The sequence below is a fragment of the Amphiprion ocellaris genome, chromosome 6 (genome assembly GCF_022539595.1).
Source record: "Amphiprion ocellaris isolate individual 3 ecotype Okinawa chromosome 6, ASM2253959v1, whole genome shotgun sequence".
Lineage (NCBI taxonomy): Eukaryota > Metazoa > Chordata > Actinopteri > Pomacentridae > Amphiprion > Amphiprion ocellaris.
The window spans coordinates 24,255,497-24,276,865 of record NC_072771.1 but is presented as its reverse complement, the minus strand read 5'-3'; the positions used below and the strand labels follow the sequence as shown (position 1 = coordinate 24,276,865).

The 21,369-nt window shown below is 38.8% G+C and overlaps 3 protein-coding genes across 4 annotated transcripts; all 3 read left to right on the top strand.

Moving 5' to 3' along the window:
- Positions 1 to 442: 442 nt before the first annotated feature.
- On the top strand, positions 443 to 8,261 carry rbm19 (RNA binding motif protein 19). Of its 2 annotated transcripts, none has more exons than XM_035947980.2 (24): positions 443 to 602; positions 686 to 868; positions 962 to 1,075; positions 1,966 to 2,007; positions 2,409 to 2,619; positions 2,824 to 3,065; positions 3,148 to 3,207; positions 3,295 to 3,373; positions 3,513 to 3,584; positions 4,035 to 4,244; positions 4,338 to 4,468; positions 4,622 to 4,749; positions 4,843 to 4,939; positions 5,060 to 5,170; positions 5,259 to 5,459; positions 5,552 to 5,621; positions 5,729 to 5,877; positions 5,980 to 6,040; positions 6,681 to 6,760; positions 6,859 to 6,914; positions 7,203 to 7,319; positions 7,436 to 7,541; positions 7,694 to 7,814; positions 7,916 to 8,261. In XM_035947980.2, the coding sequence occupies exons 1-24, from the start codon at positions 567 to 569 to the stop codon at positions 7,996 to 7,998; spliced, it is 2,760 nt and encodes a 919-aa protein (XP_035803873.2). In that variant the 5' UTR covers positions 443 to 566; the 3' UTR covers positions 7,999 to 8,261. The 2 variants fall into 2 exon arrangements, with proteins under 2 accessions (XP_035803873.2, XP_023125650.2); XM_023269882.3 differs by having other exon boundaries at positions 2,409 to 2,625.
- Positions 8,262 to 9,525: 1,264 nt separating this feature from the next.
- On the top strand, positions 9,526 to 15,406 carry plbd2 (phospholipase B domain containing 2). Its single transcript, XM_023269886.3, has 12 exons — positions 9,526 to 9,758; positions 11,349 to 11,442; positions 11,533 to 11,691; positions 11,789 to 11,889; positions 11,996 to 12,210; positions 12,847 to 12,941; positions 13,021 to 13,181; positions 13,753 to 13,848; positions 13,979 to 14,050; positions 14,165 to 14,317; positions 14,430 to 14,592; positions 14,739 to 15,406. The coding sequence occupies exons 1-12, from the start codon at positions 9,541 to 9,543 to the stop codon at positions 14,907 to 14,909; spliced, it is 1,698 nt and encodes a 565-aa protein (XP_023125654.1). The 5' UTR covers positions 9,526 to 9,540; the 3' UTR covers positions 14,910 to 15,406.
- Positions 15,407 to 16,507: 1,101 nt separating this feature from the next.
- zgc:158398 (uncharacterized protein LOC568894 homolog) lies at positions 16,508 to 20,449 on the top strand. The gene is made up of 7 exons (XM_023269918.3): positions 16,508 to 16,667; positions 17,965 to 18,157; positions 18,370 to 18,640; positions 18,734 to 18,833; positions 18,963 to 19,104; positions 19,200 to 19,340; positions 19,499 to 20,449. Exons 2-7 carry the CDS (start codon positions 17,996 to 17,998, stop codon positions 19,517 to 19,519), a joined length of 837 nt encoding a protein of 278 aa, XP_023125686.1. The 5' UTR covers positions 16,508 to 16,667; positions 17,965 to 17,995; the 3' UTR covers positions 19,520 to 20,449.
- Positions 20,450 to 21,369: the final 920 nt, after the last annotated feature.

Sequence of the window (21,369 nt, the reverse complement as noted above, 5' to 3'; positions counted from 1 at the left end):
CCAAAATAAATATTATATTTAAGATTCTGTAATATTATATATCATGGTAATTTATCTAAATTAAATATTAAGGTAAAAACTTTAAATACTGTTAATTATGTAAATGTGCCTGACTAATTTAAAGATCAGAATACAATAATATATTAAATACAAATTAACCTAGTTTAAAGCTGTCAAATAAATGCAGTGGTGCAGAAAACACAATGTTGTGGGGTGGAAGTATAAAGTGGAAATACTCAAGAAAAATACAAGTGCCTCAAAATTGTACTTTAGCACAGTAATTGTAATTGTAAATGTACTTCGTTACTTCCAAGCGGACAGAATTTAGCAGCTTTTTTTGCAAATCTGTTGTTGCATCTCTTTTCCAGCAGGTGGCTCTAATGCGCTAATCGGTTGAACAACTAATCCAACGAAGAGGAAGGGCCAGAAGCAGCAGCAGCAGAAGAAGAAGAAGAAGCACCTCCCATTCAACATGGCGACGTAGAGGGACGTCCACGCTTGTTTGTTGACATTTATTTAAAAACTATAATTAAAGCCGCACTAGTAGATTCACAGCTTGTACAACTATGTCGAGACTCATCGTTAAAAACCTCCCTAACGGGGTAAGTAACCCGCTCGGCTGTTTGCTCACAGTAACAGCAGCTCGTTGCCTCTCAGCAGCTGACTGTTTTTATGTTGTGTCCAGATGAAGGAGGAGAGGTTCAGGTCCATGTTCGCTGCCTTCGGCACGGTGACAGACTGCACTCTGAAGTTCACAAAAGACGGCAAGTTCCGCAAGTTCGGCTTTGTGGGTTTTAAAGCCGAAGAAGACGCGACCAGAGCCCTGAAGCATTTCAACAAGAGCTTCGTGGACACATCCAGAGTGACGGTGAGACCTCAGTAGGAGCTGAACACTCGTGTTGTTGGAATTATTTTCATTTTAGCTTTGCATTTGTAAATGCTTTGTTGTTGTCTATTCCAGGTGGAGATGTGTAAAGCGTTTGGAGACCCCACTAAAGCCAGAGCCTGGAGTAAACACACTCAGAGCTCAGGACAGGACAAACCCTCTGCTCCTGTTGACACTGAGGGGAAAAAGGTTTGCACACAGGATGTAAAACAGTAGAGAATGGTATCAAAGTTAGCTTTTTCTCTAGCGATAAACAATAAAACGTCCTCCTGTTATAATACAAACAGTTGCCATAAACTTCACCTCTGCAGCTCCAGTCTCATAACATTAATAGAACAATAAAAGGTCATTTTGTGTGTAAAGACAGTCTTATCTTAATAAAAGGCAGCTCTGATGGAGCTCCGAACTCATACAGAGGGAGCTTTAAAACACATAATTCCACCCCATAAACCCAGAAATCTGTGTCACAGCTGACATGTAAGGTGTGTAGAGGAACACACAAGATGATTTACTGTCAGATCCTGTGTTAAAGAACACATCTCTGCTGTAGTGGGATGCAGAAGGTATTTATTAAAGTCAGAGGAAAGAGCCTGACACACAGCCAGCTGTGAGCAGCAAATGGGACTTCAGGAGGTGCTTACGTTTCTACAAAATCACAGATTACATTCAGTGAAACCTGAACAACATTGTTGTTCCAGACATGTATTCTGACTGACATATCAGTGTACACTGATCAGGCATAACCTTATGACTACCTGCCGAATATTGTGTTGCTGCTAAAACTCCTCTAACCCAGAGGGACATGGACACAGAGTTCTACTCTACTTCATTGTTGGAGAGGGGACATAGATCTGCTGGGACTGAGAGGAAGAGTAATTTCATAGATTTACTGAAAAATGTTTTAGCCGAATATGTAACTCATATTTCTGAGCCTTTGTTTGGTTGATGCTTTAGATTTCTGGTTTAGATCTTGTGAGAGGATTGTTTTTCTAAGTTCAGATTATCTGCCCTATGTTTTTTTGTAACCTTTTTTGATCTGTTTGAATGAATACAGTAAATATATTTGTTTTGAATTTCAGAAAAAGAAACAGAAAAAGGAAACCAACAGTGCACTGGGAAATGTGAGTAAAAAATCTGTTATTTGTATTTTCTGTTGAATGGCTATAAGATAAGATCTGAAAGGTGATTAGAGTCGGTCTGGAGCTGTGCATCAAACCTCTTCCTGAGCTTTTGTTAGGGACCATTGTGCACAGAATAGTGAATCTTCTGTTATGTACTGAAAGCATGAATACAAACTTATCTCATTTCTTTTGATAAAACAGTTCCTGATTAAAATGCAGTTCTGATCATTTATTTTAGTCAACACTCTCTGCTTTACATCATTCATATACATATCAGTCATGTAAAAATGTCTGCCTGAGATATTATGATATATGTTAAGTGCTGTTTTTTAGTGGACAGCGTAATTTTTTGATTCAGTCATAGTTTATCTTTGTTTGTTTACATCCTTTACTTTTTCCAGCTGGAGGAAGAACAGGAATTCAAGGAGTTTCTGTCAGTGCATCAGAATCGAAGCCAAGCACAGACCTGGGCGAATGACACTGATCCTGACAGTGGACGGGCAAAGACTCAGAGCAAGAAGAAACCTGCTTCAGATGATTACCTCAACTTTGATTCAGACCAGTCAGAGGAAGAGGATGAGGTTGAGGAAGAAGAATGTGATGAGGATGAAGGTGAAGGTTGGTAATGGTTGTCTCTTTGAGATGTAGGTAGATGAGTTGGATTTCATTTGAGAAGTTGCACCCTTTTAAATCTGTCGAAACTATACGCTATGCTGTACATACTGAGTTAAATAAATCAAACAAACACACTAACATATAAAAGAATTCAAACACATTAATAATTGATTGAGTTCAGTGGCCTGTCGTTGCTTTCAGGTGCAGCTAAAGAAGCAGCTGGCTTGTCAGATATGGACTACCTGCGCTCAAAGGTGACACGAACAGAGGACATGATGGAGGAGAGTGAAGAGAAAGACGATGGTGACGATGAAGAAGAGGATGATGCACCTGTGCAGCACACAGACAGCGCCTACGAGAGTGGTGACAGAGAAAACGTCTCAAAGACCAAAACTGCAGTTTCCTCTGAGGATATGAAAGTGAAGAAAACTGCCAAGCAGGAGGTGATTGTTCAGACATTACTATTCAGTTCAGCACATTATTGTTCTAAGTTGTACCGGTTTACATCACATCTGTCTGTTGCAGATGGAGCCGACGACAGAGTTCACAGTGAAGCTCAGAGGAGCTCCATTCAATGTTAAAGAGGTGAGAGAACAAGAGCTCGTGACAAAGATATTTTCATGTGAAAACATTCAGTATATTTTAGCAGTTTTGTATGTGTGACACAAACAGCAACAAATTCGAGAGTTCATGACCCCACTGAAGCCTGCAGCAATCCGGATTGGAAAGAACGAAAGCGGAAATAGAACAGGTAAGTTGCTAAAAATAATTTTAACACGCAGTTTGGATGTTTCATCATAAGTCTGATTGTCATCTGTATGTACTGTATGTGTCTGTATAGACTGCGTACAGGCCCCTGTATTATCACAGGTGTCTTATGTGTATTTTAGGTTATGTATATGTGGACTTGCGTTCTGAAGAAGAGGTGCAAAAGGCCTTGAAGAAGAATAAAGACTACATAGGTGAGAAATATTATGACTTTATTCTGTAGCTAAGAAGATTCTACACTACACCCCTAAAGCATTATATTATAGTACACCTAATAAGGAATATTAAGTTGAAAAATCTGTGGATGACTTCAATTACTTAACTCTGCTTTAAAGATTGTTTCACTTAGCTTTTAAAGCAATGTATAAAATATTTAGAAAACCATGGATACACAAAGAATACATTGGTTTTAACCATTAACATTGTGCTTGTTTTCAACCGTTGTTGTTGAAAAGGAGGCTAATAAACACATCTTATTTTTAAAAAAATGTGCAGATACTTTCTGTGAAGAAGTCCTTGTATTGTGAAAGTCCCTCAACCTACTGTAAAATGACATTTGTTTGTTTTTTTTCACTCTCCAGTATTGAATTGGAAAAGGAGTTGTGTTTAAAAATTCGATAATTTGTGCTCGCTTGTGTTTTCAGGAGGGCGTTACATTGAGGTCTTCAGTGTGGATGTCTCTGGGGGTAAAGGCAAGAGGGACAGAAAGGACAAAGAAATTGACAGAAACTTCACCAGGAAACTCAAAGAGGATGAGGAGGAGGAAGATGTTTCTGAGTCGGGTCGACTCTTCGTCAGAAACCTTCCCTACACCTGCACAGAGGAAGATATCAAAGAGCTGTTTGCTAAACACGGTGAATTGAAAAACACATTGATTACACAAGTTTTCTTTTGCAGGGATAGATTGACTTTTGTGCAGATGCATCATAACTCTACGATCTTTTCAGGTCCTTTATCGGAGGTGCTCTTCCCTATTGACAATCTAACCAAGAAACCTAAAGGCTTCGCTTTTGTAACCTACATGATACCAGAGAATGCTGTGTCAGCTCTCGCTCAGCTGGACGGACATGTTTTTCAGGTATTTACCTCAGAAATCACTGTACGTCTAGATCACATTGTATCTCTCTCAGCGGACATATAGTCATCTCTGGATCTGGATTTGGTATTACAACTTGAATACTTCTTAATTTAATTGGGGCTGATAGAAAACTTTTTTTTCTCATCCCTTTAGGGTAGAATGCTTCACCTCCTTCCCTCCACAGTGAAGAAGGAAAAGGCTGAATCCTCGGATGCTGGTGGTCCTGGCTCGTCGACTTACAAACGGCAAAAAGATGCTAAAAATAAAGCTTCAAGTTCCAGGTATACATGATCAGATTAATCTTCTGCTTCTCCGTGTGTGTGTTGCTGTTGCTGTTTTTTCAATGCACACCTAAATTTTCTTCTTCTTTCTAGCTCACATAACTGGAACACCCTGTTTCTGGGTACAAGTGCAGTGGCAGACGCCATTGCTGAAAAATACAACACCACCAAAAGCCAAGTCCTCGACCATGTGAGTTTTGCTTTGCCGCCCTTTTTGTCTTGCATCTGGTGCTGTTGGAGCAGCCTGTGATGTGTTAAACATAACACACACTGAGCTTTCAACTTCTTTGGACGTTGCTCTCCTGTGCAGGAGTCAAAGGGAAGCGTTGCAGTGAGGATGGCTCTGGGAGAGACACAGATTGTCCAGGAGACTCGACAGTTCCTGCTGGACAACAGTGTCAGTCTGGATTCCTTCAGTCAGGTAAGTTTAATATAACATCTTCTTTATCCTTTACAGCTCCCTTAATCCAGATATGTGGCTCATTCTGTGCTTGTGCCCTCTTCTACAGGCAGCAGCAGCAAGAAGCACAACTGTGATCCTGGTGAAAAACCTTCCGGCTGGAGTGACGGTGTCGGAGCTCGAACAGCTCTTCTCACCTCATGGGTCTTTGGGCCGAGTGCTGCTGCCACCTTCAGGACTCACCGCCATCATCGAGTTCTTAGAGCCAAGTGAAGCAAAACGAGCCTTCACGAGGCTGGCATACAGCAAGGTGCGTAGCTTTTTACCTTTATAACCTGTCCGTGCAAGGAGTATTTCCTGGAGACAGTGAAGACTCCGTATTGTGTTTCTTTCTAACTTCAGTTCCATCACGTCCCGTTATATTTGGAGTGGGCACCTGTCGGAGTGTTTGTGGCAGCCAAACCAGAACCAGGTAAAACTGATCAAACACTCATAAACTTGACACATTTTTTAGGATTTAGTCATTTCTGCACATGAAAAATGTATTATGAATAACCAGAATATATCTGTCTCACCAAGTATTAGACAAAGAGGAGGCAGTGAAAGAGGAGAAGAAGAAGGAAGAGGAGGAGGAGGACGATGAAGAAGAGGAGGAGGAATCTGCTCCAGGTTCTACACTTTTCATTAAGAATCTAAATTTCAGCACAAAGGAGGATAAACTACAGGAGGTAAGTCAATTCATAAATACAAGCATCTGTTATGTTTAATCACAGTAACTAACTGTTTAATCTCAGACTGGTGTTTAATATTTTTTTCTTTATTTATTGCAGACATTCTCCAAATGTGGCAAAGTCACTTCCTGTACCATCTCCAAGAAAAAAGATAAAACAGGTACTTAACATCATGATGATGATCACTTGCTGAAAAAGGGACTGAACATTGGCTTGGAGGGTTTTTCATTTTAAGAATTTTAAAAATTTTTATTTGAGACGATGACTAGATTTTTTATCCTTACAGAACTGATCATACTGAGTCCTTGTTACGATTCTACCATGATTTATACTTCATTTGATATTTATTTTTTGGATATTTTATTCATTTTATATATTCATACTACTTCCTCTTATAATTGAGAACAGACTAGAAAAACTAGTCTAGAAATAAAAGATCATTTTCACAAAGAAAGCAGCATGACTCTACACTCTAGGGCTGAATGATTTACGATATAGTTTTTGCTTCAGATCAGTACTCGCTGTGTAATACAGTGAAAATATGTATTAATACTACCAAAGCGTAACATCTTATACAGCAGGTAGCATGGGCATAAATGGTAAACCCATAAAGTACACCCTAAATTTAAGCTTTTTTGATTTTCTAATTGATTCATTTCAAATTTAAGTAAAAAAAATGATGAATTTTTCAGCCCAACTATCCCAGTAGCAGTATTTTTTATTCAATTTTTTGATTAAATGTGCACATGCTGTTTTCTGGGTATGTTCAGCGCTCCCATACTTGTTACTTTGACTTGCAGGTAAAATGCTGTCCATGGGATACGGTTTTGTCCAGTATCAGACAGCAGAGGCAGCACAGAAGGCTCTGAGGCAGCTGCAGGTACCAGCGACTCGTTCTCACTCAAACTCTCACAGCCTGTTTCTATGGCATGCTTTTTGTGTAATGTGTGTCTTCTTTCTCTTCAAACCCTCCACCAGCACTGTACTGTGGATGATCACCAGCTAGAGCTGAAGATATCTGAGAAAGCCACAAGGTAAGATGTATCAGAAGATCTTGTGATGAAGAGTAAAGCTGTAGGTGCATTACCGGTGTTTAGATTTACAAAGAAGTGTTTGGAATTTCACTTCTATTTACTCCCCTTCAGCAAACAGCCACTAAAAGTGAAGTTTTTGGTATTTGCAGAAATAACATTGAGTATATCAGTTATTTTTTTCACGATTGTAGAAATTTTAACAGAAAGATTTAAATTCATATCGCAATTTGCCATGTAAACCTCACTCCTGTTGTCACCATTTACTCAGTCCTTTCATCCTGTCTGCAGAACAACTGAAGTGACACGCAAGAAGAAGCAAGCTGAGAAGAAGCAGACAGGATCTAAGATCCTCGTGCGCAATGTACCCTTCCAGGCCAGTGTCAGGGAAGTTCGAGAACTCTTCTGGTAAACTGTCACACACACACACACACACACATACTGCTGTTTTTCTAGTTCAAACTGTTTGGAGAAAGTTTGGAGCAAAATAATTGAATACAATGACTTCTTCCTCATCTTCTCAGTACATTTGGAGAGCTGAAGACTGTCCGTCTTCCAAAGAAAGCAGCTGGTTCAGGGAAACACAGAGGCTTTGGTTTTGTTGATTTCCTCACCAAACAGGATGCTAAGGTTTGTTTGTGATGTAATTATTCTATGTTTTTGGTAATGTTAGCCTTCAGATGCGTATTTAGGGATTGCAAAGTCTCCTGATGGCTAAGTATACTATATTGTATAGTGTTATGCAGTGATTATGAATTATATTCAACTGTTTTCCCTTCTAGAAAGCTTTTGCTGCCCTGTGCCACAGCACACATTTATATGGGAGACGTCTTGTGCTGGAGTGGGCTGATGCTGAGGAAACTGTGGAGACACTGAGACGGAAAACAGCAGAACATTTTCATGGTAAAGCTACCAAATGTTTTTTTTTCAAAGCACACACTGTGATCAGTTTCATTAAATCAAATTTGCTTAGCATTGGTTTAATTCCTTCTTTTCTATGTTAGTGTCTGCCAAAAAGCTGCGAAAAGCAGAAGTTTTGGAAGGAATTCTGGAGACGATGGAAACTGAAGGAGCTGTGGAAGACTGAGGTCTCTAAATGCTGTGGTGCTTCCTGAAAACCTAATCACAACCCTGACCAGTGATCCTGCGTTGTTCTCTGTCAACAAGGCTGTGAACAAAATATGGACCTGAAGGGCATCTGCTGGAGTAGAAAAATTACCAGTGTATTAGCAGGTCCTAGTTTTCCTCTGAATTTCCTACATCACATGTTTTGTATAGAAACCATACGTCAAAGAGACATGATGGGACTGTTGTCAATTTTTATATAAAGATTTATTTCATTGTTTCAAAGTTGTGCGTGTTACTTTAGCTCATGTTGTGCTTCTGGGAATTTGTTGACTGCAACACTGAACGAGGTCTTTTATTTTGAAAGTATGGTCAGGTGACACATTACACACGGTATCGTGTGACTTGTTCAGATGGACGTAAGTCCGAGAGACCTGTAATTTGGTCAGTACATAAAACAGGCCTTCCTGATGAAAAGTTGCTAAAATGTTGCTCAAAACCTCAAGGGTGTGGTCGTGGCAGCCCCCCAAAAAACTGATCCTTCGCCATGAAACAGGAAGTGCTGTGTAACTCTCCTGAACATGCGCCAATCTGCCTGAAACTTTACATGTATGATCATAGACCTGCCCTGATGACAATAATATGCCAAAATCAGTTCATAGTCATAGCGCCACCTTGTGGTATCATGGATTTGACATTTTTCCCACTTTCATATACTGTTGTCAGCCCATTGATCATATTCACCTCAGATGTGGTGACATAAGCCTGAACATGTTGATGTCCACACTCAGAAATTTGGCCATAGTCATAGCGCCACCTATTGGTAGCAGAAAGTTTAAGCATTACGTTTGTGTGTACCATTCTCCCAAACTTTGTCATATCACTCTGGAACTTGGTCAGCTGAGTCTTCACACCATGACCATGCCACAGTGTGAAGATTTTGACTTTTTATGCAGCGCTGTTGTTGTGGGAATGCATAGTTGATATGTCAAACAACATGCCTTTGACAGGTTAATAATGCTCAGAACATCACCAAAATTTGCACACACATCATGATCAACGAAAGGAAGGACACTGTATCCATCTTGGCGCTGCATGTGCTATAGCGCCCCCTGCAGTACTTTTAACAAACAGCCCCTGCAGCACGTTTAAAGTACATCCACAAAATGTGAGAGGAATATGTAACGCATCAGGACGTACAAAAAAGCCTCTTGGAGCCACACCCTAAACCCAACAGGAAGTCCACCATCTTGTATTAATTGTAAGAATTTGGGTGATTTTTGTCCTTTTTGAGAACGAACTCCTCTTAGGGGGTAACTCCAAGAGACGTTTTGTTTGTTTGTTTGTTTTTTGTTTGTTTGTTTATTTCATTTATTCACCAAAAATAAATGTAACATAAATACAAATACAAAAAAGAAAAATATTTGAATGAAAGGGTGGCAGAAGGAAGTAAAATAGTGTTACTTTATGTCTCTGACTGGACTAATCAGCGGGGTCTTTTATTTTGAAAGTGTGGTCAGGTGAATCATCACAGGCGGTATCATGTGACTTGTTCAGATTCAACATGGCGTCCAGGCCAAACAGGACGTTTATTTTGAGAAGTTTTTCAGCGGTTGTAGATCTTTTAGTCATTTTAGTCCTGCTATGTCTGAGTTCATGTGTTCGGGCTGAAATACAAACTGTTGTTATCGACAAACAGACTGGACAGCTGTCGGTGCTGGAAGGATATCAGGAGGATTTTGTGGCCTGGGGGAACTTCACTGATGACATTAAAACATCAGGGTAATGTATATTTTTAGCTGGACCTTTGTTATTAGCCTTTAACTAAACGCATTACGCAGTTTCTCGAGTTTTGTTGTTCCGCCACTCGAAGAAGTAAATTGGCTAATGTAGACGAAAATGGGGCTGTAGTGTTTTTTGTTAGTTCTTTGAATGATTGTGTCGGTATAAAAGCTTGTGACAGCTTTCCTCAGCCGAAGTCTATTGCAAGTTCAAAAATAAATTGAAATAAGAATGTCGTAATAGAGACAACGGCAACTGATCACCTGAGAATCTGTAACATAAGTATGTTTGCTATTTTTGCTTGGTAAATGAGATAAACGGTTGATTGATGATCCAGTGTATTTCCTGTTGAGTGATTGAACAACAAGGCTTTGAAGTCAGCAGTCAGGAGACAAGTTAAACATTTAATGATGTGAAACGGCGCTAGATGTTTTCGTTGAACCCTTAATGCTGTCTGACACTTTTTTCAGATTCGTGAAATATTTATTGTATTTGGGAAAATACAAAAAAAGGAGATGTTTCCACATGAATCACATTCGACCAGGTTCATATCCAAAACCACAATACTTACACTGCTCAGCTCTGGATCACATCGTCCCTGAGAGGCTAAAGACTATTTCAAACACTGACTCAGACTTGTAAAACCTTTATCCTTTATGAGAAGCTGCAAAAAGGGAGGTTTCATAGTTTTTTCCACATCTGGAATACTGAAGACCAGATCTCTTTCTTTATATAAACTGGTCAAATTTTCACTAGATTAAAGTAGAGAGGTTAAAGGTTCTTTATAGCACACTGTCTGATTTGTGAAACTTATTCTATTTGTCACAATGCAATAAGGAGGAGATTTCACATGTTTATTTGCATGCAGACCACATGTGACAAAAGTGCTTGCTCAAAGGGAATGATTTAGTGATTTCTTCACCTTACTATGTCAAGTCCCTTGAGATGACATATGTTGTGAATTAGCTCGATATAAATAAAAGTAGATTGAATTGAATCAACTGCAGAATCAGAGGCTAACTTCAGCATTGTTTGAACTACCAACAAATTCTCTCTGCTTGAATTTCATTTTATCCAATCTGTAATTTCCCTACATAAGCAATAGAAAAACAACCAGCGGAAGTGAAACTCATGACCGAAGAGGTTAATAAACCCAGACGTTACTTCTTATCCTGTGTGAAAAAGGATGTAATGCTGGTCAAATGATAGTCATTTTAAAAAAGCAATAGACTTGAGTGCAGGAAAGCAAATCATCATAAAATGTAACAATAAAATGTAACAATAAAATGACAGTCATGGGCGACGTGTCATCTCAGGACCATGTCTGGTTTTCCAAAAGGGAAGTTGAAAAAGGATGCAGCAGTGATTCCCAAGATGTGATCCAAAAATCTTCAATCTAAACAGCCATGAGAAAATTGTCCTGTTTTTCTGTATAGTAATTGTTGGTGCAGCGTTTTCCTCCTGTCATCATCTTGCCTATAATATACAGTATGTTTTTGAACACCAGTAACATAAAGTTCCCAAACCTGAGCTCTTTTGAACCTCCTCACAGATGTTTACATTTTTCATTTACTCTTGTGTTCTCTTCAGCTGGTCTTTCTTGGAGATCACTACCAATGGCAAGTACAATGACAGCATCCAAGCTTATGCTGCTGGTGCAGTGGAGGCGGCACTCACATCTCAGGTCAGTTTAAACCTCATCCAGTCAGAAATCAAATTCTTTGCTTGCTTTTGGATGTATTTAATCCAAAGCCGTGATGTACTGTTGTTTTAGCTCATCTATAAGCACTGGATGAACACTCTAATGGATTACTGTGGGCCCTTCACGTCTCAGTCTGGTTACTGCGAGCGCCTGAAGGCTTTCATCACAGTCAATCTGCAGTGGGTTCAGGAGCAAATAGAGACGCAGCCAACTTCAATCTACTGGTACCAGGTAGTTACTGAACATTCATAAGATAAAGAAAATTCCTGTTCAGGAAAAATATGTTTAAAATCCAGAAATGAGATGTTTCAGTATGTGTGCTTCTCAGGTGCGTCTGGCACTGCTGCAGCTGAAAGGTCTGGAGGACAGCTACAACGACGACCTTACATTTCCCACAGGCTCCTTCTCTCTCAACCCATTTGGCTTCCTGTTAGTAGTCACCTTCATTTTGTATTAATCAAACACATTTCTTCTTTGTTCCTGAGATCATAAGTATTTATTTCTTGCTGTTGTTTAAATGCTTCATTGCATCCAGACTTTTCCAACTGGGCGGGGATCTTGAGGACTTGGAATCGGCTCTGAATAAATCCAGCCAAACTCGGCCACTTGGATCCGGTTCCTGCTCTGCTCTCATTAAGCTGCTGCCAAACAACAAGGAGCTGCTGGTGTCACATGACACCTGGAACAACTACCAGTCCATGCTGCGCATCATGAAGAAATACATCTTTGCTTTTAATGCTTCTCCTTCAGGTAGTTTACTGATGCTACTGTGTCTCCTGTTCCTCATTGCTATAGAGTCCATAAGTTTCTATACCAAAGGAATAGTTTGACTGTTTGGAGCAATAATGCTTGTTGCTTTCTTGATGAGAGTTAGATGAGATCAGTACCACTCTTTATGTATCTGTCCAGCACAAATGAAGCTACAGCCAGTAGCTAGTTATCTTAGCCTAACATCGAGACTTGAAACAGCAGGAAACTGTTTGCATGGTTCTGTCCAAATGTAAAAAAAATCTTGACTTTCAAGCAATCTTCCAGATAACAGTCTAAACATTTAACTACAACACTTCTATTAAATACAGATTATAGGTGCTAATTAATGAGTACTAGAGGTGCTGATTGTTACTGCTGGTCAGCTATTTTCATCATTTCACTGCACAGTCTGGCTGTACTGACTCTGCCTTCGTAGCTACACTAGAGTGATGTAGATCTTCTGCCGAACAGCAAAAAAGAAGAACAAATATATTTTCTACAGTTTTTATTCAAGCAGTTTTTTTTTCAAAAACACAATGTGACTCTCATTTTAGGGCCGACACAATACACTGTTGATGTCTATGATATGCTAATACAGGTTAGTCTGGCTTTATTGAGTGCTCTGATTTATTTCAGACAATTTTCCTCTTCCTGGAGGAACTCAGGCGTTCTCATCTTACCCTGGATCCATCTTCTCTGGAGATGACTTTTATATCCTGAGTAGTGGCTTGGTGAGAGCCTTTTGTACTTGAATGTGAATGTTATTATTTTAATACTGTTTCTAGTTCTTAATACATTTCTTGTCTGCAGGTTACACTGGAAACCACAATTGGCAACAACAACCCTGCTCTCTGGAAGTATGTTCAGCCCAAAGGAACTGTCATGGAATGGCTGAGGAACATTGTTGCTAATCGACTAGCTTCTAATGGCAAGGAGTGGGCAGAGATATTCAGCAAGTACAACAGTGGAACGTGAGTTTTACGCATCAAAAAGAAACTGGGTGATATTACTTTTAGCCAGCATTTGTAATCGTCCGAGCAGGTTCTAAGCTCTGCTGCTTTATGTTTCGTGTTCAGAATTCTCATTGATGACAAGATTAGATCAGATTTTGTCTGGCCTTGGTATGTCATGTGGATTGTTGAGAGTGAAGGCTGTAGGGAGAGGCCTTTTATATTCAGCAGTCACATGAGTGGTCAGTTGAGTGATATAGCTGTGATGGGGTCATTGGGCACATCGAAAGTGTTTGCTGTTAAATGCTGAATCAGGAACCTCATCATCAATCACATGGAAATGCTACCAGATTAAAGGTTCTATTGTGTGTGTGTGTGTGTGTGTGTGTGTCTGTGTGTGTGTCTGTGTGTCTGTGTGTGTGTGTGTGTGTGTGTGTGTGTGTGTGTGTGTGTGTGTGTGTGTGTGTGTGTGTGTGTGTGTGTGTGTGTGTGTCTGTGTGTCTGTGTGTCTGTGTGTCTGTGTGTGTGTGTGTGTGTCTGTGTGTCTGTGTGTGTGTGTGTGTGTGCGTGTGCGTGTGTGCGCGCTTTGTAGATATAACAACCAGTGGATGATTGTGGACTATAAACACTTTACTCCAGGAAAGACTGACATTAAAGAGAAGCTCTTGGTTGTATTGGAGCAGATTCCGTAAGTCTTTGTTTTTATGGACATCTTTAATCAAAATAGATGATTAATTAAGTATTTTTGCTGATAATTTGTTTTTGTTTTTACTAATGAGTGACTTAAAATAATTATCTCCTATCTTGAAATTCCACAGGGGACTCATTGTTTACACTGATAAAACTGAGGAACTGCTGAAGAAAGGCTACTGGGCGAGTTACAACATACCGTAAGTATCCAGTCTGGAAACATTAGGTTAAATGTTAATCTATACACTAGATTACATGTGTTATAGAGTACTTTATATATATATTTTTTCTTATTTATATCTGCTCATGTGTAGGTACTATGTGGAAATATTTAATGCCAGTGGCTGCAATGAGCTCGTTGAGAAGTTTGGCCCCTGGTTCTCTCTGGACCAGAATCCTCGGGCTCAGATATTCAGGAGAAACCAGACAGCTGTCACAGATGTGGACTCCATGATCTGTCTTATGAGGTAAGGTCATGTGCTGAAATGATGTGCAAGAAAACAAACTTTAAGAGATTTTTTTTTTTTTTTAAAGACTATTGAATAAACTTTATTGATGAGGTGTGCTGTTCCTCCTCAGGTATAATAACTTTAAGGAAGATCCACTATCAAAGTGTGAAGGCTGTAATCCGCCTGAGAATGGGGAGAATGCGATCTCAGCCCGGTCAGACCTGAACCCAGCTAATGGAACATATCCGTTTGGCGCCTTAAGGCAGAGATCACATGGAGGAACAGACATGAAGGTTTTTAATCTGATTTTTTAAAAAATTATATCACACACTTCTTTGCCCAGGAGTTTACCTGTCACGCTACTTGAACATTTTCCATGTGTTTTTTCTCAAATGAAAGACTGCAAAGAGTCTGATGCACTGTGTGCCTTTCTATGCAGATGACATCGTATGAGATGTTCAGAGACTATGGCATGGTGGCAGTGAGTGGGCCGACCTGGGACCAGGTGCCACCCTTCCAGTGGAGCACTTCGCCCTACACAGACCTGCTGCACATGGGTCACCCTGATATTTGGGCATTCAAGCCTGTGAAAGTCACTTGGACCCCATAATTCTTATCATACTGTTTATTCAAGTGACATTATAAATGTTAATATCAGCTGTGCTGTTAAATGTTTTGAAAAAGGGAAATACAGTAATCACTGATTGTCAGGAGAGTGCTGACAATATTCTCCACATGTTGCAGGATAATATAGCTTTGCACTGTTGGCATAATGTTTAAGAGAGCTTTGAATGTGAGACAATGTGACCAAGAACTGTGAATTATTGCTGTTATAAAGTGGGAGCTTCTGCATGAAATTCACATTAATTTTTTTATTTCTTATGCAAATTATGTGAAATTGTAAATTACATGAGTTCTAATTCCAGTAGCATACTGTGTTACTGGGTTGTAAATTATTCCAAAGGCCTGCACCTAATGCTAATATTGATTCCGATGCAGATTTTCTGTAACAGTTATGACAAATGTTCTGATCACGAATTCTGCAATGTATTTTTTGAATTTTGTGTTTTTTTTAATATTTTGAAAATAAACAATGCCCTGATCATTTTCCCTGTAATTAAGAGTAATATTTTGTTAGGCCTCAGATTAAATATTTGGTCATCAACCTGCGGTTAAAGCAAAAGTAGACGGAACTATACAGAAACAGCAAAAACACTTTCAAGTTTTGAATAAACTTTAAGTCATACCAACATCTACAAAATAGCGTGGCCCAAGGAAAGAAACAATGACCATCGCTAACACCAACTTTTAAGGAATGGTGCAGTTTTTGTCTATTATCTCTAGACAGTAGTCTGGACTGACATTTATTATTCATGTATTTGGGATGTTGTGTTGTGGGATTTTATGAGTGGACCGTTCCTCCTCACCAGCACTTGCATCTCTGCTGCTTCACTATTTAAGGGCTGTGCACCCAAATGTAGTATTTAATTTTTAAAAATGTTGCTGGAAATTAAAATGAGCATTGACAACTTACACTAGCTGCACCACAGCAACACTAGTTGGCCAATTTGGTCCAGCTCAAATGTTGTAGTTGCAAGGTCCACTGTTAGGTTTGATTATTGTTGTCAGTCATCCAAAAATGAGACTAATAAGGCTTCAAAGGCACACAGTTCAAAAACTGTATGTGTAGTCGGCACCCATTGTGATAATAATGTGGAACCTGTACCAGCATAAAAAGAAAGCAGGATGACCTTTTTGCTGCCAGTGTCTCACATTTTTAAAATCATGTTCCACTGAAACAACTCGAAAAATGGTGCAATTTAGAGCTTAGCTTTACTCAATACTTCAGTAATCACCACTGCAATTTTTCTTAACCCATTGTAAATGTCTTCCTCATTTTGGGCTCTGAGTTCCCAGCCTGCCTCTTTGAAACTGTATCATGAGATTAAAACGTGATAAATCTTGTGGCCCTTTAGCTCAATAAGCCTACTACTACTACTATTATTTATTTTTATACAATATTATTTGATAAACTTGTGAAAGCCATTTCTTAAAGTGCGACGAGGACATCATGCCCATGCATTCTGTTACAAAAACCAAGTACACATATGGGTAAAACGGGAATATTTTAGTAGCTGTCAGAAAAGGCATGAACCGTATGAGAAAACGTAGCATCGCAGTCACATGACCAGCCATGGTGTCGTCATAGCAGCGCGCAGTCGTAAACCAATGACGCTGTCGTGTCGTGTTGTTATCTCGATGCTGAACTTTAAACTTCATCAATGCCGAAATCCTGTTTTCTTACTGTCAAGAAACTGTATAATGTTATAGCTAAACCGCCAACGTGATCAGAGAAGACTGTCTCAAGGTATGAAGTTATCTTTCAGCTAGCTAGTTAGTTAGCAACACTACATGAAAAGTATCCTGTGGAGTTGTTCGCTGTTACTGAAGACAAGTTACTCATCTCCTGTTGAGTGTCTGCATTTACAGCCGTCCGTCTGACTGCATAAACTGTTTTCTCACAAATAAAAACATCAATCGGAAGGTTGTTTCTGTGACTGTAAATAATTATAGAAATTTGCCGTTTGTGCTAATGTACGAAGTCACTACACACATGGCAGCTTTAATGTCTGAACCCCAAGCAGTTTGGGGACTTTTTTTTTTTTTTTTTTCCTCCTATCAGAGGTGTTCACAGGTGTGACCAATACTGGAAAAAGGGGGAGCTCCACATGCTATAGATGTTTCACTATTTGTATTTTTGCAACCCCTACAAACTCAGTGTTTTTCACACTAACTCTAGAATGACATTTCACCAAGCTGAATGCATCTCCGAACAATCTGCTGACAGCTTGCTCCTCTGTATAACATTTTTGATATTCTATTCATCAGATATGTTTTGTTTTCCTCTCAGTCTCTCTCAATGTCTGCTCGCTGTGAAACAGCATACAGTTCACCTGAAGGCTCTCAGAAATAGAATCTTTTAACCTTGATGGCCAGGCCGTGTTCACCGGCCGCCAGTATATATGTTTGTTACATGATTGTTATTCGCAGCTGAATCAGTCAGGACTTCTCTGCTCTGCTTAGGAACACATTTGTTTTGCTTTTTACAGGACCACATGCAAACGCATTATCTTTGGAGAATTTTAAAATGCAATATATTGAATGAAGTGACTTTAATGAAATGTCACAATTTAAAACTTTTTTCCATTTTCCCTGATTAAATCACACACCCACATGATACATTCAAGGACCACTGGAAAGTTGAAAAGCTGAGGATTATTTCTGTTTTTACATTTTCAAAAAAAAGATAGCATGCCCCTTTAAGATCTTCCTTTGAGAATAATGAAATTCTTTCTAACCTTATTGTATTTTATCTTTCATACCCATCAGCAGGTTTTGTGCCTTAGAGGTTTAAGCCTATTTTTTTCCTTTCCTCTTTTTTTTACCATTTTGCTGAAAAGAGGCTACATTCACACACTTAATTGAATTAAATTTAACAGCTTGCTTGAGGTTAAACAGGTGTATTGACCCATTCTTAATAATCAATAACCAATAGGCCCACTAAGATCTTCCAAGATCAGACTTGCTAGGATTATCAAAGGTTCTGTGGTAGAAAAAAAGCTGTCAAAACTCTAGTAAGTGAGGTGACTCTCTTGTGTTCACAGTTTGCTGTGTCACAGCCGTCTGTGGAATCTGATGATGGGTTTCTGGCAGCCAGTGACTAACCTTAGAGACTATGTGTCCCAAAATCCTCCAGGAGCAACTTTTTTCCTGTGTTTGTTGACTCTGGCTCTCTCGTTCATCTGCCTCAGCTCTTACAGCTCCACTCACACTCTGCCTAACCCTGACATAGCAAAGGTAAGGACTCACTAAACTGAATTCATTTGAAGATTTGAAGGCATCTTAGAACACTTTTGAGATTTAGATTATGAGGTGATGTTGCAATGTGACAATGAGTGCAGGTTTGCATTGGAGATGTTGTGCGGCTATGAATGAATGCTTGCATTTTTGCATGTTTTGGCACTATTTCTGCGTAATTTATATGCTTTTTTTCTTCTTTTTTCTTCCAGGACTGGAACCATCTACTGTCTGCCTTATCACAATTCCAGCTGTGTGTGAAAGAAAATGCAAGTTCATCTGACCTTCTGTCCTCAACTTCCTCTGCTCTGATGGAGCAGGAACAGGATAGAAGGACTACCACTAACTCAATTAAGAGCCTTTCTTCCGTCACCCGTTTGCATCTCAAGGTTCCTCTGGTTGTGACTTCCAGTTCACCAGGCGGCTCGCTGAAAGATCTCAGTCTACACACTACCTTGAACGCCAGTCAGCTACAACTTGAAGGTTGGTTTTGCAGTCGAGTGGTTTTGGTGTAAATTATAGAAAAAAGTTTGTATGACCACACGTTCTCAAAAATTATTTTACTTTACTTTCCAGGCACAGAAAGTGTTAATTTGACACTAGAGCGTCTGTCTGGAAACACTACATACACCTGCCTCACTATAAGTGCCCCAGCAAACCTCCTGCCCATGAGTCTGTAAGTTCACACTGTAAAGTGAATGTTTCTAAGCTTTGTTACTTAAAATCAGCTAAAATGAGTTTTTGCCAAATCAAGAATGTTTAATTTTTCTGTGTTTTTATGGACATACTTTACATTTTAATTAAGGCTGCCTCCGATGTGCCCTGCATCAGAGAAAAATATATCACCCATCCACGTGGACGCAAGTAACGAGATGCCAACAGCATCGCAAACCTGCTACAGTCTGCACTCTAAAAATGACCCCACATTTACAGTCATGTTAACATCGGTACAGTGTGTCACATTAATGACATAACTTGCTCTGACATAATACAGCTTTTTTTATTTTCACCTTTTAATTCATTCTGTCCTTTTGTTGTTTAGGAGGAGCAAAGTGTGGCAGTGCGACATCTTTTGGAAGTCAGTGGGTGTCTACTCACAGTTTGTTTGATGCTCTGTTTAGCTGCTGGTCTGACACATTCACTCACACGCCGCAACAATTGGAATGGACTGGACCTACAAAATGTAACCATCATTTCTCGTATTACTATAGCACTGATTATTTGATAGCTTGTCTGTTTGTGTTAATCTCAGTTTTTCTGCACCACATCTAGACGTCTTAGCATATTGAAAAATGTGCAGAGACTGTTTAACTTAACCTTACTGCTTTACTGTATTTACAGGAGCCCTTGATTGACGCCTGAATATTTTCCATTCTCTGTATCCTGAAGAAATCAATTGGAGGACGAAAGAGAGTCATATGTAATCACCAGTGTTACAAATGAAACCAGTTTACATTTTGTGGGTATAAAAATCACTTTGAAAACAGTCATATAATGTCTCCTGTTGCTGTAGAAGAAGCTCTCAATTCTGAGAAATGAATTCTGGTGATGTCATCAGGGTTAAATGATGTAACGGCAATAACGCTTCAGGTAATTCCTATGCAGGTATCTGTTGTGTGCAGTGCATTCCAGGAATTACTTGCTTTCTTCTGTTGCACTGCCTTGTCTACTTGACTTCCCATATTTCCCAAAATGTTCTCAATAATTTGTAGAAAATGGATATTAATCTTTTTTCATTCAGCCTAGTCAGAGTTTAATATAATAAGATGAAGTGTTATTCCTGTCAAATATTTAAATGTAATATTTTTTTAGCAGTGAATGTGTGATTGTCCTCAGATGTTTTTATTCATGAATTTGTGAGACCAAAGGTCGTTGGAAGTGCCAGACAAGTTTGATAGTCTGTTTTACTACTTCAGTTTACTTATATGACTTTGAAAGCTCACTGAAGCCAGATATGGCATCTACAGATTCATAGTTTAAGTATTTTTATGCCCACATACAGTGACCTACCTAAATCATTACTTGCATAGCAGCAGAGAATTTAAACAGCGAGTGTTGAAGAAAAACTGAAATGTCTCTTGCATGAAACTGAAGAAACAAGCTGTCATGTCTCTCAAAACTTTTGTCATACTTGCCATTTCTAATGTTTGTTTCATAACAAAGACCTAACAGGACATTAAGCAGAGTCAAGTCTGTGCATGGAAATTATCATCAATTTTATGCAGCTCAGAAACAGATAACTGTTCTTCCTTGTTTTAGCAAGAATAAAACATTCCTAATGAAAACACAAAATCTTTGTTCCTGTTGTGATTCTGACTGGGAGGTTAAGCAACTTCATCTTGGAGCTGTTTTTTTTTTGTTGTAAAGAACAAACAACAGTTTCATTTGTCGTTGCTTAGTATTCACTTAATGCAATGCCAGAGAAATCACAGTTACTGATCGAAATGACATTGAATGATTAGAAAGCTAGAGAAAACTACACATTGAGTGACATCAGAGGCAAGTATTTTCTCACAGAGCAAGATTGCCATTGTGAATTAACCTAACAAGTTTTATTATTGAGCTTCAGATCATACAGTGTTATTTATGAAGTGAATTAGAATATTTTAATTAAAAAAATGGTAATTTTAATATTAAGAATTGAAACCCTGCAGAAAATTAATGAAATATGAATTCACCTGTCTATAATAAACATTAAGGCTAAGACTGTACAGTGTTATTAATTATGGAGATTAGCCTAGTTAAATAAAAAAGGGTAATAACCAATGGTATTATTAATTATGTAGATAAACTAATTTAGGACTAAAGTTGCAGCCCTACAAAAATATATATGAAAATCCAACAACTCAAAAGATTCCCTGGATTCTCTATGAACAGGCTTTCTTTCTTTTTTCTTTCTTTCTTTCTTTCTTTCTTTCTTTCTTTCTTTCTTTCTTTCTTTCTTTCTTTCTTTCTTTCTTTCGTGTTTCCCTTTCCTCCCTCCTTTTGTGTTTTTTAAACATTTCTTTTTGTCCTTCCTTATATTTGTTATAATTCAATATATCATTATATCTGGCTTTAATATTTGTTTTTAAAGGCCAAATCAAATCAAACACGCCATACCTTACATAATTGTTTAACATTTAGAGATTCTAGGCTATTTAGGTATTACAGCGGGGCTTTTTCTCTCCTGATTTTAAGTCTTTTCAGTGTAGCATGAAGAGGAAGTTGCA